Here is a 15,857-nt window from a genome sequence, read left to right as displayed (position 1 = left end):
TAACAGATCTGAATGTGGGGCGGGGGTGAATAGCAGAAAACAGATCTGAGAAAGGAGTGGGGGAGTGGGGGGGGGGGGGAGTAGATGTGTTGCAGAGGATGTTCTCCAACGTCGTCGGCTAAGTGTGAAGAAGAAGAAGGGTTTGTGGATGTTTTAATTGAAAAGGTAGATTAGGTATTTCACCCACTAAGAAGGGCAGACTTGTCTTTTAAAAAATATAAATAGATGGCATCACCATTTAACAGTTCTTAATTAACGGTAGGGGGTCTGTGTGGAATTAATTTGATAAAGCAAGGGGTGGCATTGATATTATGATAATTAGTTGGAGTGTCTTCAAATATAGGCAAACGTCAGGGGGTGACGTTGATAATTTCCCTTGGCAAAATCACAAGATTCCAAGTTCAGAGAGCAATAACGACAGAGAAAGTGAGAGAGAGATAGAAGCACTCTAAACTGCTACTTCCGGTGTAAAATCTTCGTCGAGTCCTCTAAATGGGTTTGCAGAAAATTAAACAAAATCGGTAAGAGTTCAAGCGAGAGAGAGAGAGAGAGAGAGAGAGAGAGAGAGAGAGAGAGAGAGAGGGAGAGGGGTAAAGAGGTCTGCCATTACCGTTTGAAGGTTGGAATCCTCCCCTGCGATTTTTGGAAGCTCGGTAGAGAAACCCTTGATGTCAAACAAAGAAATGGCGTTAGGTTTTTCTTTCTTATGTTTAAAGTGACCAATGACAATAATGCCCCTTGTAATTTAAAAATGCACCATGTTTCTCCGATTTTTCCTAGAATTGATTCTCAAATGTGAGAAACAGATAGGGCTTAAAAGTGTGACCAGTATTCAGTCTGTTTCAAATAATCAAAAAAACAAACCGGTGATGCCATACAGTTTTTATATCGTCTGTTCCAAAAAACACCAGAATCAATTTTTTGAAGCGTTATCATATGGCACCTACCTAGAGAATTTTTATATACAACTCAATGGGCCGTGGATAAATACTCGGACGATCCTGTGAAACAACTAATAGAATCTATCGACGCCCGTAGGCAAAGTAATTTAATTCCTGACTTGTAATTTGGAAAGTTTGTTGCGCTGTAGAATTTCGTTCAAATCAGTTTTTTTTTATGTTTTTGCCCTCAGGTAAATGACAAATTTAGGAGGTGAAAGCGAAATTCTTTAAAACTTTGGTAGGAAGTATTGAGCGGTTCCGGCATCTCTCCAGCGCACATGTGCACAGCGCATGGTCCAACTGGGGAGTTCTGATCCACACGCCAGTACAAATCCCAATCCATACAGAATTACTGTTTTCGACAAAACCATTGTTTACTAGAAAAGCGAAAGGCATTATGGACTGACTTTCTGAGTTGCTTCTCTATTTAATTTTTGGGAAAAAAATATCTGTCCCGGAGTGTAACCTACGCCAGCACTCCCATGAGTCTATCTCTTTTCTCTCCATATGAAAAGACACTTCTGCCCCCTTATTTTAAGAAAGAGACAGATAGACACATGGGAGTGCTGGCGCAGGCCACACTCCTGCGCCAGCACTCCCAGACAGAAAACTGCTTCCCTTAATTTTTTATTTTAAATAATTTTCATCGAGCTTATTGAACTAGCTAAGGGATCAGGTTCAATGTGGGAAGTAACATGCAACGCCACACTATAAAAATTAATGAAATCAGGTTCAATGTGGGAAGTAACATGCACGCCACACTAAACTGATGGTTGTTTTGAAAAAAAATTATATATTTATATGGGATTCGTATATTTAAAGTATAAGAGAAAAATAATTAAAAATTCAGAGGAAAATTGCAATGCAGAAGTATAGCAGTCTTTTTCTATTGTGAAATATACAGTTTTTTGTTCCATCTCCTTTAGATTGCATGGAAGTACATATGGTAACTTGTTAAAGTCATGGTCAAGTGTTTGTCTTATAAATAGTTTGCAAAAATGTTTTTATTTTATTATTTTAAATAAGAGAAAAAGAATGTTAATTGGTTTCGTGGCTTCTGCTCCTAGACACAAGAGGCATGAAATGACTACTGTACCCCCATAGAAAACCAAAAATCCCACCCCCATGCGATGCTTGCACGTGGAGGTATCAACCAGTCGGGCTCAGTCGGTCTCGGTTGGGGCTAACCAGGCTTCACCAATCTCAAGCCCTGCACCGTGATTGCCCATTTAGCTAATCGGACCGGGTCTGAACAGACTCGGTCAATCTCCAGCTATAATCGGTCTTTAACCGAGCTATAGGCCTATTTATTTCTAAACGGACCATTTATTAAATGGGTCGTAATAATTTCATGCTTAGTGATATTTAATCTTGATCAATTGTTAGACGTTCTTTAACTTAGACCAATAAATGGGTTTCAATATTTTCATGATTACTAACTTAATGTACTATATCTTCATAATATTATGCTCTTTAATTTAATTTAAATAAACAAATAAAAATAAAGATGTGATCCTTAGAAGGGAAAAGGACAGGGATGGGTATAGGGGATGTAACCAAATGCTTATAGCACTACAGCCCACAACATAACCAATTAGTGAAAGCCATATATTAAATAGAAACATATGAATTTGTATGTTTCAACAAGTGAAGAACCACTCCTACTTCTGCTTCATTCAAGGATTTGCTGTATCTGTCGACCAGGTCAGCATAAAATGGTTTTAAAAAATGGAAAATTTTCTTGTACCACCCCTAAGGTATTACGTAAGTATAAACACACTCTTCAATTTTGGAAAATTCTGCATACCCCCCTAAGGTTCACAAAAATTAACACATACCCTCATTCCATTAGTTTATGACTAACAACGTTAAAACCATGGGGTGAACTAACAAAATTGTCCTCATCTTCCCCAAATCATTTAGGGTTTGAAAAAAAAAAATCTAAAACTTATCTTCCCCAAACATACACATCACTTCCCTTTCTCCTTCCATTTCTGAAAGGGGCAATTACTATCATTACCCTACACTTAACCTATATTTATTAAAACTACCCTACCTTAAACTTTTTTTCTGAAACTACCTTGCTTTTAAACTTTTACATCTCCTTCTACCCTCATATTTTTAAATACCCAAATTGCCCTTCCTCGCTTATGTTTTTACATCTCCTTCTACCGTCATGTTTTTAAATATCGACAGAGAAGAAGCAAGTGGATGTTTTCATTTTTTACTATTTTAATGGCAAAAATAGTAAAAAATAGAAGAAAAATGAAAAGGTAGAAAGAGATGTAAAAATTTAAAAACAGGATAGTTTCAGAAAAAAAGCTTAATGTAGGGTAGTTTTAATAAATATAAGCTAAGTGCAGGGTAGTGATAATAATTGCATCTTTCTGAAACCTAATCTAATTAAAACCCTCAACCCACAAGAAGCCCACGTTCCACCGCAGGAGTGAATGTATCGAACTTGATGTGTACCTGATGGCCAACTATGAATTACCTTGTGTAACAAAATCAGATCTCCGTAAGAAAGACAGCCAAAAGAATTGGTGCTAATCACACCATATCTTTGGGAAAGTTTAAAAAAAATTTACATTCTTCAGGCAGTTTTCCTTTCCTTTTTCTAAATATGGAAACTTTACTGTATGCCTTTGCACTTATATATAGACTATTCTTAAGGGATGGATCATTCTTATGCAGAATTTCTGTATACTTTCGGTTATCAATTATAGTTGAAAAAAAAATGGGTTCATGAACTAGAAACGAGTTCAACATCTCGGCCCAAAACAGTCCCAAACAAAAACAGCACAAGCAGGAACTACAATCCAGGAACCAGAGATCCCATTGACCAGTCCATTAATTCGATCACCATTGATGCATCCAGAGTTCATAATATTCTCAGCAACCTCCAAATCAATGGCTTCCAAGGCAGCCAATGCATTGCTCTAGATCTAGATTGGGCCCCTGTACTTCCCTTCACCTCTAATACCACTTACATCCTTCTCAAACCCCATGACTAATATACATGATAAACAAAAACGATGTTCAAGCACTGAAAAAGGGATAAAGAGATTTTTTCTGGAATAAAAAACAATTCATTCTTGTTCCCAATTTTCTGGAAACAACTATCTTTAAGTATGTATTCCATCATGACATCTGCACTGTCATGACAATGAACAATCAGTTTTTATTCAAGACTTAGATTGCTCTAAGTTCCATAAATATTCTGAACATTAAGTTCGAATTTCAAACTTAGATTGTTCTAAGTCCTATTAAATTTACATGTTTAATGTAGGCTTTCGCACCAACTCCTTTTGTGAGAGGGTCGACTACCATATAGCTCATAGGTATATAGGCTACTTTAATTTCACTTTTTGTTACTATATCTTGTATATAATGGTATTGGATTTCTTAATGTTATGGTTGAGTCGGACTATTCTGTTCTTATCAACCAACTTGGCCCAAAGTGTTTTGATCTCGAAATTGATAGCATTGGTCAGGACATCCTTCAACTTGCATGGTTCAGTTCAATTTTGGTTTCTATATTTTTTTTCTTAAACTGAAACGAATAATCGAAACCAAACCGATTGACACCCTTACATGTGGATGGCGCTCTTCATAATAGTTTCACAATAAAAAAAACAGTTCCTAATCTTATACCACAAGAGATTACCTTTTTTGGTAGACAAGAATCCTACCCATGGTTTTAGTGCACGGTATGGGAACGGGTATTGGTCAACCCAAAAACTGATACGGTATCGGATTTGTATCAATAGGGATCAGTCGTATCAGAAAAATATGCCCCTAATCCTCTTTTAAAAATGAGTTTTTTGACCATTTTATCCTTTTTCTATACTGTGCCACCGATCCGGTATCGACACGGTATTGAGATCGATCACTTGCAAAACTGAAACGTATCGCCCGTATACGATACTGATACCTCAAACCGTGATCCTACCAAAAAAAAAAAAGAATTTTTTTCTTGGTGGGCAAGAGGATTCCCTAAGCCCTCATCCTATAAGAATGACACCATTAAGATGATCCCCACAATTGAAACTACATATTTATTGGAGAAAATCAAGCCCCTAGTCTAAACTGATGTCCATTAAGGCTATGTTTGGTTGACAAGAAATGGATAGAAAAGAAAGAAAAAAAAATTTTGAATTTGAGGAGAGCGATAGACACATAAATCAATCAGTGTGTCGCCATGTTTTTTTGCAAGAACAAACGCTAAGAGCAGACGAGTAATCATATATTAAGTCCATTCTTTTACCAATTTATTCCACAAATTAAGCAGGATGGCATCACGGCAACATACTTCCAAATCCTCTAAAACTCTGTTTTCAAGCTAAAAAAAAGTTTGAATTTGAGGAGTCGCCATGATTAGAATGAAGGCTGTAGAAAATTAAATCTACTAAACTGTTTGAATTGGAATTTTGTGTTTGGTACCTTTAAGCAGCTCCGGAATTGAATCATCTAGCTGTCTTGATTACCACCTTCTTCTTCAACCGGAGATGGACAAGCTGCTGCCTCATGATCCTCGTCAATAATCCTCTACTCTGCATATGAAGAAGTTTCGCCAACTTCACCTGTTGTTCGATACGACTCCTCTCCTTCAGTATAAGAGGGAAACAATTGAACATCATCGTTGTTGTCTTGAAGAAGAAGAAGACCTTTCCTTTTGGCGGGCCTTAGTATCTCTTCATCTTCTACATCCATCTCTACTATTCCATCTCCGTCTAGATCTGACTCCACATCTGACCAATTGAATAATAGATCTGGTTCCTTACCTGACCAACTGAAGAAATCTGTTACAGTTATAGGCATTTGCTGGGCGGGTTTCTTGAACAAAAGCTTCCAGAATTTTACTTTACAATTGGGCATTTTGGGTTTCGAATACTTCAATCGTCGAATAAACAAATTCTCGATAGCATCTTTTCCTTGCAATGGAATCCCAAACCAGTCAAAGCCTTTGAAATAGTGAATGCAGATTATATCATCTCCAACACGAGGAGAATGAACGTCCTCAATTCGCACCGAATGAAAACAACGCATGGTTTTTTCATCTTTTTCGCGAATAGAAGCGGAAATCATAAACTCGATGATGCATGGTGACGGACGCTGTTTTTTCAAGTCAGGGAGGAATTCCCAAACAATGCACAAAATTAACCCCTTAATACAGCAGATCCCATCATTTGCAGTGCTCAAGGAATAACTATATTCCTGTGGCCTGTCGGGTAAAAGTGATCCCTGCATGCAAACCAGAAGAAATGGAAGGAAAGGAGCATGTTAGAATAAACACCAACAAAAACACGAAAAGAAACAAAAACAGAGCAAGATGACACAAAGATTTAACGTGGTTCACACACTAATATGGTGTGTTATATCCACGGGCGAAAGCAAAGCTGTTTCACTATGTAAATCAGAGAAAGTTACAATGGAGAACTCTCAAGAACACCCAGAACGGTGCTGCTGTTCTCTCCCTAAAACCCTAAAACGACCTCCCCCCCCCAAATCTTACTCTTTACAACAAAGCGGGTAAAGAACATAAGTACTCCTCGATCGGATCCAGGTCGATCCATCAGGTCGGGTCGAACCATACTAAACCCTCCGCTACCATCACAGATCTCAGAAAAAGTTCCATTCGGATCACCACCAAAAAAATGTCAGAACATGTCATTCTTCGAAACGGGTCCAAGAATTCGAGACACGTAACAAAGCCATGTATATATATGCAATAATCATCAAATTGGAGTAGCTATAGATAGATAAGGGAAAACAAAAGAAGATAGTGAAAAGGACCTTGCCAAGTATCTTCCTTGCTGGACGTGTCAACTTGTAGCATCCTGTTGCTTCCAAATTTCAAAGGATTCTCCTCCCTCAATGCCTCGAATCTGGTTCAGCTTATAGCAAGTTTTCAGATTTAATCTCCTCAGATTTTTAGTCTTTGACAAATCCGGTACTCTTACTAATGAACTGCAACATTGAGCATCTAATTCCTCAAGTTTTTCTAATAGTCCAACACCGTCTGGCAATTCCTTAATTCTTCTAATATTACTCAATTTGAGCTCAACCAAAGACTTTAGATTGCAAATGGAAAAAGGCAACTCTACTAGTGAGTCACAGAATTCAAGATTAAGGCTTTTGAGTCGACTCAATACTCCAATGGATTCATTTAACATATTCAGGTTTCTGCAGTATCCAAGATCCACTCTCTCCAAGCAAGGAAACCATTCAAAGGATGGGGAGTGCCGTAGACCTCCACAATTACTAAGATTGAGAACCCTCAAATTTTGGAACTGTACGTACATTGTCAAACAAACAGAATATAAGTACTATATATCCATAAAAGTAGGGGCGCTGTTCTTTGTGCCGCAGCGCAGCCTGCGTTCAGGCACATGGGGGTGGGCACAATGACCCCCTTTGCACAGGCTGCCCATGTGCCTAGGTGCAGGCTGCGCTGCGGCATAGAGAACATTCTCCCACAAAATTAAGCAATAGAATGAGAAAAGAAAAATTCAAAGTCTATACCTTATTTTCTTCTTGAGGACAGGTAATCCAAGCTTCTTTAATCATGCTAAATGATAGGTCGAGATGAATCAGTCTCTTATGATAAAAATTGGTTGGTACAATATCCCAAGAACAGTTATTCCACCTGAACCATCTTAGTGCAGAAGGAAAGCGCCAAAAGTCTCCCCTGAAACTTTTTGAATTAATGTTGAGGAGTCTTAGGTTGGACATCATCTCAAACTGTTCACTGGCTAAATCAATCGGTAAGCCAGTGGGAAGGATGATTCCTTCGATGCAATCAGTTCCCTGCAATAGGAAATAATCCAAATAATTTGTAATTGGTGGACACCAGTAACCTCCCCCCCCCCCCCTAAAGGAAAAAAAAAAAAAAAGAACGGGTAGTGATAAGGGCTCATCCCATGTCATTTGATGTGCCCTAGTGGTAGTTGAGTCTGTTTAAATCATTGTCGATCTGAAAGAATTATAAAGTGTACAGCACAACTGAATGTGCTCTGTTGTTCTTGTTCATGATAAATACTTTTTCTTATAATGTCTTTGAATTGCTAGTGTTATAAGCACGCACGCACACACACACACAGATCGATAGGGGCAAGTTCTTAGGTCTTACCTTGTTTCCTTCTAATACGTCCAAGATTTCGTCATGAGACCACAACCTGGTACGCTTACCTGGCTCTCTAAAGCTTTCTTTTGAAACAATTTGCTTTCCCATGTATTGAATCTGATCATGCATCCTCAAGTGGCAGCCACCATCCTCGTCATATTCAAATTTTAGAAGGGACCTTTTAGTTAATCTTTCAATTGCTGATCTAGGATAAAAGCCACAAGCTTCCCAAAGAGAAATTACATTTTCTATCTCCCATCCAACGAAAAAGCATGCAGAATCAAGAAATATGGCTTTCTGATAATCGTTTTCTATCTCCCATCCAACGAAAAAGCATGCATGGATGGTGGAATGCAGTCAGTTTCATCTATTGATGATGGAGAATTTCATCAGCAAACAGGTTTACCTTCTAAGGAGGCCTTGCCCAGAACAAGGGACAACCAAATTCAAAGACAGGCATCAAGTGGAAGAGGTCAGTACTAACTGGTTTTATTCAGGAAGTAAATTTTTATGCAACAAAAAATATATGGAAATTGTATTTCACAAAATTTGAACATGGAAATGGAAAATTATCTGATTGATAAGCTGCATAAGTTTCCAACTTTTTCTTCAAGAAATCTCTCATGTTGTGATATCCTAGAAAATAAACATACTATATAGATATATGTTCTACAATATATTTGTATTGATTGATTAGTTAAGAGTTGCAAAAGAGGGAGAAGAGGCAAGGATTTCATCTCTGGATAATTAATTCATCTATTTTTGTTATCCTAGATCTACTGAAGTTTCAACTCCAAGGGTGAAGCAACCAAGTGAAGTATATATACCTTCTTGTTTGGGCCTTTAAACTTGAATTCCTTTTCTAAGACAAATGATGAGACTGTAATTTCGAGAATCAGATATGACTTACAGGAAATATACAAATGAGACTGTAATTACAGGAAATATACAAATGAGACTGTAATTACAGGAAATATGCTGATTTTAATTTTATTTTTTTTGGTTATTTTAGTTTTGGGGACGGTTGTTTTTATACCGTTGTCAAAAAGGCCAACTTTATTGCTCTTAGCGACGGAGTTTTTTATTATTTGCAACGGTTAATAGCGTTGCTAAATATGTAGTTTTCTACAACGATAAACTTTGTTCCGTTGCCATAATATTATCTTCTGCAACGGTAAATTCGTAACCATTGCTAAAAACCAAAATTAGGCAACAGTATTATTTTAACCGTCGTCAAATATATTTTTTCTCAACGGAACCCCTTATTCCGTCGCCTAATTTTGGCTGCGCCATTTATGCCAACGGTGATTGCAACGGTATAGAAAACCGTTGCCATCATTTTTAGCAACGGATTTGGATTTTTGGCAACGGGAAAAAACCGTCGCCAAAAATGAGTTTTCTTATAGTGTGCATCCTCGTCATATTCAAATTTTAGAAGGGACCTTTTAGTTAGTCTTTCAATTGCTGATCTAGGATAAAAGCCACAAGCTTCCCAAAGGGAAATTACATTTTCTATCTCCCATCCAACGAAAAAGCATGCAAAATCAAGAAATATGGCTTTCTGATAATCGTTTTCTAGATTATCATAGCTTATCTTCAACCTTTCATAGACCTCTTTAGGAGGAATTTCTCTGAATTCTTGTATTGTACTTTCCCACACTTCTTTGCTTCTTACATCTAATAGGTAGGAACCCAACACCTCTAGAGTCAAGGGCAACCCTCCCGAATAATTTGCCACAGCACATGAAAGCTCCCTATACTCTTCAAAAGGTTTGTCCTTTTGAAAGGCATGCAAACTAAAGAGTTGAAGAGATTCATCATCATCCAATTGCATAGGCCAATATATTTTATCTTTATCAATGTTAGCCACATTTAGAATCTGCTCATCTCTTGTCGTTATTATAACCCTACTTCCTCGACCAAGCCAATTCAGATCAATAGCCAAAGCATTGAGTTGGGAACGATGATCCACATCATCAAGCATAAGAAGAACATTTTCTCCTTGGAGATTTCTATTTATGAATTGTTTTCCGCTATCAACACTCAATATTTCACTGTGAACATTTCTTTTCGAGATACCATAGATAAGTTTCTCTTGCAAAGAAACTAATCCATTTGGTGCTGATACTTCTTTTCTAATGTTTGGAAGAAAGCAACTCTTACAAAAGCTGTTATTGATGCAATAGTAGAGAGACTTTGCAATGGTTGTCTTCCCAATGCCACATATTCCAATAAAACGAACATCTTTGCTACCAATATTTAGTAAAGATAGTAGATCGTTCACACGGGAATCTAATCCAATACGGTATTTAACATCACTCAAGAGAATGTTCCTTGTTTCTCTCAAAGCCCTCCCAACAACAAGCTCAACTAGCTTTGATTCATCCCTGGAATTATTGAGTGAAATGAAGAATTTGAGTTGTCAATTAAATGAAACATTATGATATCCATCCATATAGAAAAAGTACTCAAAGTGACAAAAACATTTATCTCAGTAAAAGTATTTGAAATAAGATTTTCTTTATTTTCCTTTTTGAAAAATATAATTTTGTATCTTTTTCTTAGACCTCATGACATGATGTGAGAAGTGTGCTTATGTGGTAGCATAAAACCTGATCACAAGAACACTAGGGGCAAAAAGAAATCTGAGTTGGAAATCAAAAGCTGTCTTTTATAATATTTATCCAATGAAATCATATATATGCCCCACAAAAACCAAAAATTCTTGGTGTTTGGTACCCAAGTAAAAAAGAAAAGAAAATTACTTTTTTAGTATATGATTAACATAAAATTGAACAAGTTTCTAGGTAAAAGTAAAACTACAAGATCATACACTATTGGGTTTGGGCTTTACCAAATTAACCATTTAAGTTTGGGTTTATAAAACTAACAACCAAAAAAAACAGAGATGCATTATTATATGGTATGATTTCTGAGCAAGGTTCGTAATCTCAGATCGATTGGCCAATTTTGGTTGGATTGGATTGATATCGGCTGAGACTACCTTGATACAGATCTGATCCACCTGTATGAACGAAGATTAAATGGTATAATATATATATATATTCAGATTTTTACAAAAAAAAAAAATAGGGGCAAAAATGTCATATTCGCCCGAGTTTGGACGATCTCGATCTGATCTAACCCATACCATGATTACGAACCTTGCTTATGAGATTTTTTTTTTTAATCCCTAGAAAAGGAAAAACGAAAAAATATATATGAAATAAGACTTAACCATTTTCAATTTTTTTTTTTTTTGTTGATAAAAGACTTACCCATTTTCGATTTCATTGAGAACCCATCCCTCCAGATTCCCTATCACTGTCAAAGCATCCCTCCATTGCGCTACGATATGGAGATCGAAATTCATCTCATGTTCAAGAAACGCTTCTTTAAAACTTCCGGTCTGATGTCGAACATCTGACGGATCAACATCGAAGAATATTGGGAGAACAATCTGATCTTTGGATCTATGGCACTCCAATATCTTGACGAGTTCCTTCAAGCACCATTTGCTATCGGCATAGCCTTTAGAGAAGACAACAATAGAGACTTTGGACCCTTGAATTGCCTTGACAAGTGTTGTCCCAATCTCCTCTCCCTCCCACAGTTTGTAGCTGTCCATAAAGACATTGATCTGTTCTCTGTTCAGAGCACGGTAGAGGTGGCCAGTGAAGCTCTTGCGAGTGTCTTCACCCCTAAAGCTGAGAAACACATTGTAAGTTGAAGATCCAGCAGTGGAGGAGGCGTAGGAGGAGGAGGAAGAAGAGGAAGCCTCGGACTGTCTTGCCATCAAGTTGAAGTTAGAGTTGCGCATAGTGGCAGAGAAGATGTTGAAGGGCCTCTCTCCTCTATTCTTAATTGGCTTGTAGATTTGATTTGCTCCCCTAGTGAAATTTTTAGACAGGTTCTGTGAAAAAGATGTTGAAGGGCCTCTCTCCTATACTCTTTGGTTTGTAGACTTGAATTGCATTGCTTCCCTAGAGAAACTTTTGTTGGGGTCCTCTTCGTTGAAGAGGGCCAGCCACCACCCTTGACTAAATGGGTTGGACGGTGGTAGAGGTGTCAATGGGTTGGGTTGGGTCGGGCCTGCCTAAACCCTGACCCTGACCCAACCCTGGCAGGGTCAAGAAACCCTCAACCCTAACCCGATCCTGCCAGGGTTTTCCTTAACCCGACTCGACCCTGATATGGTCGGCCCTGATTGACCCTGACCTTGACTTTATTTATTTTGGAAATGGTTTTTCTTATGACTGTAATTTTTATTATGTCAAAATTGATCAGATTGTAATTTTCTAAGATTTGTCAGCATTGCAAATAAAACATTTTAACTTAATTTGAAACAGTAAATAAGAACAGCTTATAATCATGTTACATTCAAACACCATGACCGATCAAAAAGCCAAGACAAAGAAACAGGGCAAGAAGCTCACAATACTCAAGATCATTAAAGCCTTAACCAATATAACATCTTATACAAATATAAAAAATTCAAAATTCTGACTATAGAGTCTGAGTAGTTCATGCCGAAGATACCCAAGGTTAAGACCCACTCCAATCCACCTCTCTTGAAACCTTATGTCACATTAAGCTGGAAAAAAAAACAGGGGAAGCATCATCAATCTCATGACTGTGTAACCATCACACTAACCCGAAGATCGGGTTACTAAAAGCCACACAAAAAAGTATTCAATAATCCTAATCTGGTACCTCATAGGTTAATTGAAACCCTTGCATCTTTTAATCTGAATCATTTCCAGGTCGCTGGAAGATGATCAATCTAGTACTTAGGGACGAAGTAGGATAAAAGGGAAGAGAAGGGAGATCTATAGGGGGAATCAGAACCAGAACTACCGAAGATGTTGGTGAGCTAAGGGGAAGAAGTTGCAAAAGGGTTGAAGGCGATGAAGACTGTGAAAGCAACGAAGGTGAACATGAACCCATACACGAAAATCATAGTTCTCCCAGTAGTACGAACAGAGGACAATTTCTTTAGGTTGGAGATGAGGTTTCCACTGGTGGAGAGATCCTTGGTCATACTCGCCATGGCGTATTTCACCAAAATGTTCTTCTCCAAAAGCCACCAAAATGTGTTCCTAGACAATGAGCACTACGCCATTGTCAAATCAAAAGCAAAACATTGAAAAGAGGGAAGATGGAAGACCGCAGGAAAAGAGAAAGAGAACGGAAAGAGAACGGCTTTAGGCTGTTTCGTTTGGAGAAGATTTGCAGAAACAGCGTGAAGAAAAAGAGATGGGAGTGAATGAAATGTGAATCGTTTTTAGGGTTTTGAGTGTTTTTTTTATTATTTTTTATTTTTTTAGTGTTAGGATAAAGAAAAAGTATAATACAAATATCTATATAAGTATAATATATTGTATATATAAAAAAATACATATATGTTTATACACAATATAGGGTCGAGCCGGGCCGGGCTGGGTTCAATCCAAGGCCTAAACCCGATCCTGACCCGACCCTGTCAGGGTCAAGCAATTTTTAAACCCTGACCCGCCCTTCGGGCTGAAAAATCAGGGTCGGGTTCGGGCCGGGCTCAGGGCGGGTTCGGGCTGAGCGGGCTTGTTTGACACCCCTGTCGGTGGAGTGTTGTGTATAAGTCAAAGACAGACAAGAGAGTAAGGGAGTGTAATTTAACATATCTGTCCAAAATGGACTTCAATTCGGCCATTAAAGAAGAAGGAAGAAAATGGGAGGAGGTACAACTGCCATCTACTTCATCTATTATTTTGTTCCCTCTATATTAAACATCTAAGTACTGATAGAGAAGACCATGGCAAAAGATGGCCAAGGAATTAGTGGTGGAGCCCATGCCCACTAATGTCCAGCCCAAGGGCCCATGTGCCTATCACTTAAACCATCAAAGGGGTTAAGGCGGTGGATCTTGGGAAAGCCAATTTTAGTTTTGTTTGTTTTGCTTTTTGTTTATGTTTTGGTTTTTTAAAATGGCTGGCTTAATAAGTTCGGCACTCTATGTGCGGCGGTGAGTTCTCCAAAGAAGAACTCACAACAATAGAAACGGAAATCAGAGAAAGTAAAAAGAGAAAAAGAAAGAAAAAGGAGAAGGAAAGAAACAGGGAGTTTGGGATTGGCTTTGAGGTCTAGGTGATTCTACTACAACTTAGAGACTTCTTCAAAGTAAGAAAACTTTGTGAGAGGTGGTGTTTGTGGTGGAACTAGGTTTGGCTTTTTATGAGGTAATCCCTTTTGTATTGTCTTCAATTACTTGTACATCTCAAGTTTGGGCAAAAACTTGAGCGAATCATTGTACTTCTATTTTTCTCATAGTGGATTGGTGCAATATTTGTCCTGTGGTTTTTTCCCTCTACATTGAAGAATTTTTCCACCTAAAATTCTTGGTGTTGGTTGTGTGATTGTTTTCTTGCAATTTTATTTCTACTATATTTGTTTGGTAATTTTTTACATTGGACTATTGTATTTTTCAATACATACTAGACAAGTGGGTTTGATTAATCCCAATAGGAATGAGGTTTATTCTTTGATAAACCTCAGGTGTAGTCTCTACAACAATGGTGAGGACAAGAAAGGCTCAAAGATTTCCTCCATGGGAGAGAATCTCACAAGGAATGCTGGAATTGGGTTACAATGGAAGTGCCAAAAGGTGTAAAGAGAAATGGGAAAACATAAACAAGTTCTTCAGAAAACTACTGAGTGATAGATATAGTTAATAGTTTCTATCTCAAATTATACAAAACTTTAAGTTAGACAGAGGTGAGGTATTTTAGGAGGCGGACCGGTCATTTCACCCATCCCTATGTGTCTAGTTGCCCCTTGCGCCCCCAGTGCAAAGAACTTTATCCCATATATAATAGTAAGGAATGTCGTGTGGAACACAGTTGGGTTAGGTCGACAACCAAACTAATCATGTCAATTTAGAACTAAGACCAAAATCGGCCATTTAAATCGGACTAAAAGAAAATTGGTTCAATTTTTTTTGGGAAAATAAAATTTAATTCAGATTAGTTCTACTGTTAGAATTGTCGGTTTGAACCGAATTAAAACTGAATGTAATCAGATCGAATCGATTCAGCTTTGGTTTGAGGTTTTTAACCTATTTGTTTCGATTCAGTTTCGGTTTGTATATGTTGTAGTCTGAACCTTAACTGAAACATTTGTCTCCCATAGGCCAAACTTTAATTTTAAAAGCATGTTATTTGTAGTATTTGTATCTTTACCAAAAAAAAAAAAAAAATTTTGTAGTATTTGTATGGCATCCACTCAAAAATACCTATATATGTCAATGGGCCATGAGGAATATTTGCTCTAGCCAAAAAAAGAAAAATCATGAGATTTTATGTTGGTAAAATCTACAATTTTTACTACATGGAAGTTCGACCATGTAGAAATCTTGTTCAAATTAAATTTATTTTTTTTTGTCTTTTTGGCATGACAATACAATTTTTTTAATAAGGGCAATAATGTCATTTCACATGCGTATTTGAAAAATACACATAATAATGATATAATTTGATAGTGACATAACGTCATACCACTTTCAACTTATTTTTTAAAATTCTTTTATACTTTTATCTTAAAACTTTTTGAGAATAAGACAAAGAGCAACTAAATCTAGCTGTGGAACTATCAAAGGCTAGGGAGACCCTTGACTTCTTGTTCCCTTCACAATCTCTCTAAAGTGGGCAGGTCGGACATAATTTTCCTCATGGAAACTCGCAAACTACTTCTAAACTTGAGAAGATCTGCAAAAGGCTTAATATGACTTCCTTATTTTCAATTGATCCCTTGCAAAA

General features: G+C 37.4%; 1 protein-coding gene across 1 annotated transcript in view; it reads right to left on the bottom strand.

The window, feature by feature from the left end:
- LOC122639727 (disease resistance protein RPV1-like) overlaps positions 1–11,944 on the bottom strand; it is a 118,452-nt gene extending 106,508 nt beyond the window's left edge. Inside the window, exons 1-3 of the mRNA XM_043832659.1 lie at positions 11,346–11,944; positions 9,510–10,454; positions 8,074–8,245 (exon numbers count right to left, since the gene is read on the bottom strand). Of these exons, the coding sequence (XP_043688594.1) occupies positions 8,074–8,245; positions 9,510–10,454; positions 11,346–11,887 (1,659 nt within the window). The 5' untranslated portion in view covers positions 11,888–11,944. The remainder of the gene's footprint in view (positions 1–8,073; positions 8,246–9,509; positions 10,455–11,345) is intronic.
- Between the last annotated feature and the right edge of the window lie 3,913 nt (positions 11,945–15,857).

This window comes from Telopea speciosissima, chromosome 9, assembly GCF_018873765.1.
Source record: "Telopea speciosissima isolate NSW1024214 ecotype Mountain lineage chromosome 9, Tspe_v1, whole genome shotgun sequence".
NCBI classification, from domain to species: domain Eukaryota; kingdom Viridiplantae; phylum Streptophyta; class Magnoliopsida; order Proteales; family Proteaceae; genus Telopea; species Telopea speciosissima.
Note: the sequence above shows the minus strand (reverse complement) of the source record. Positions and strands in the feature narration are given on the sequence as shown.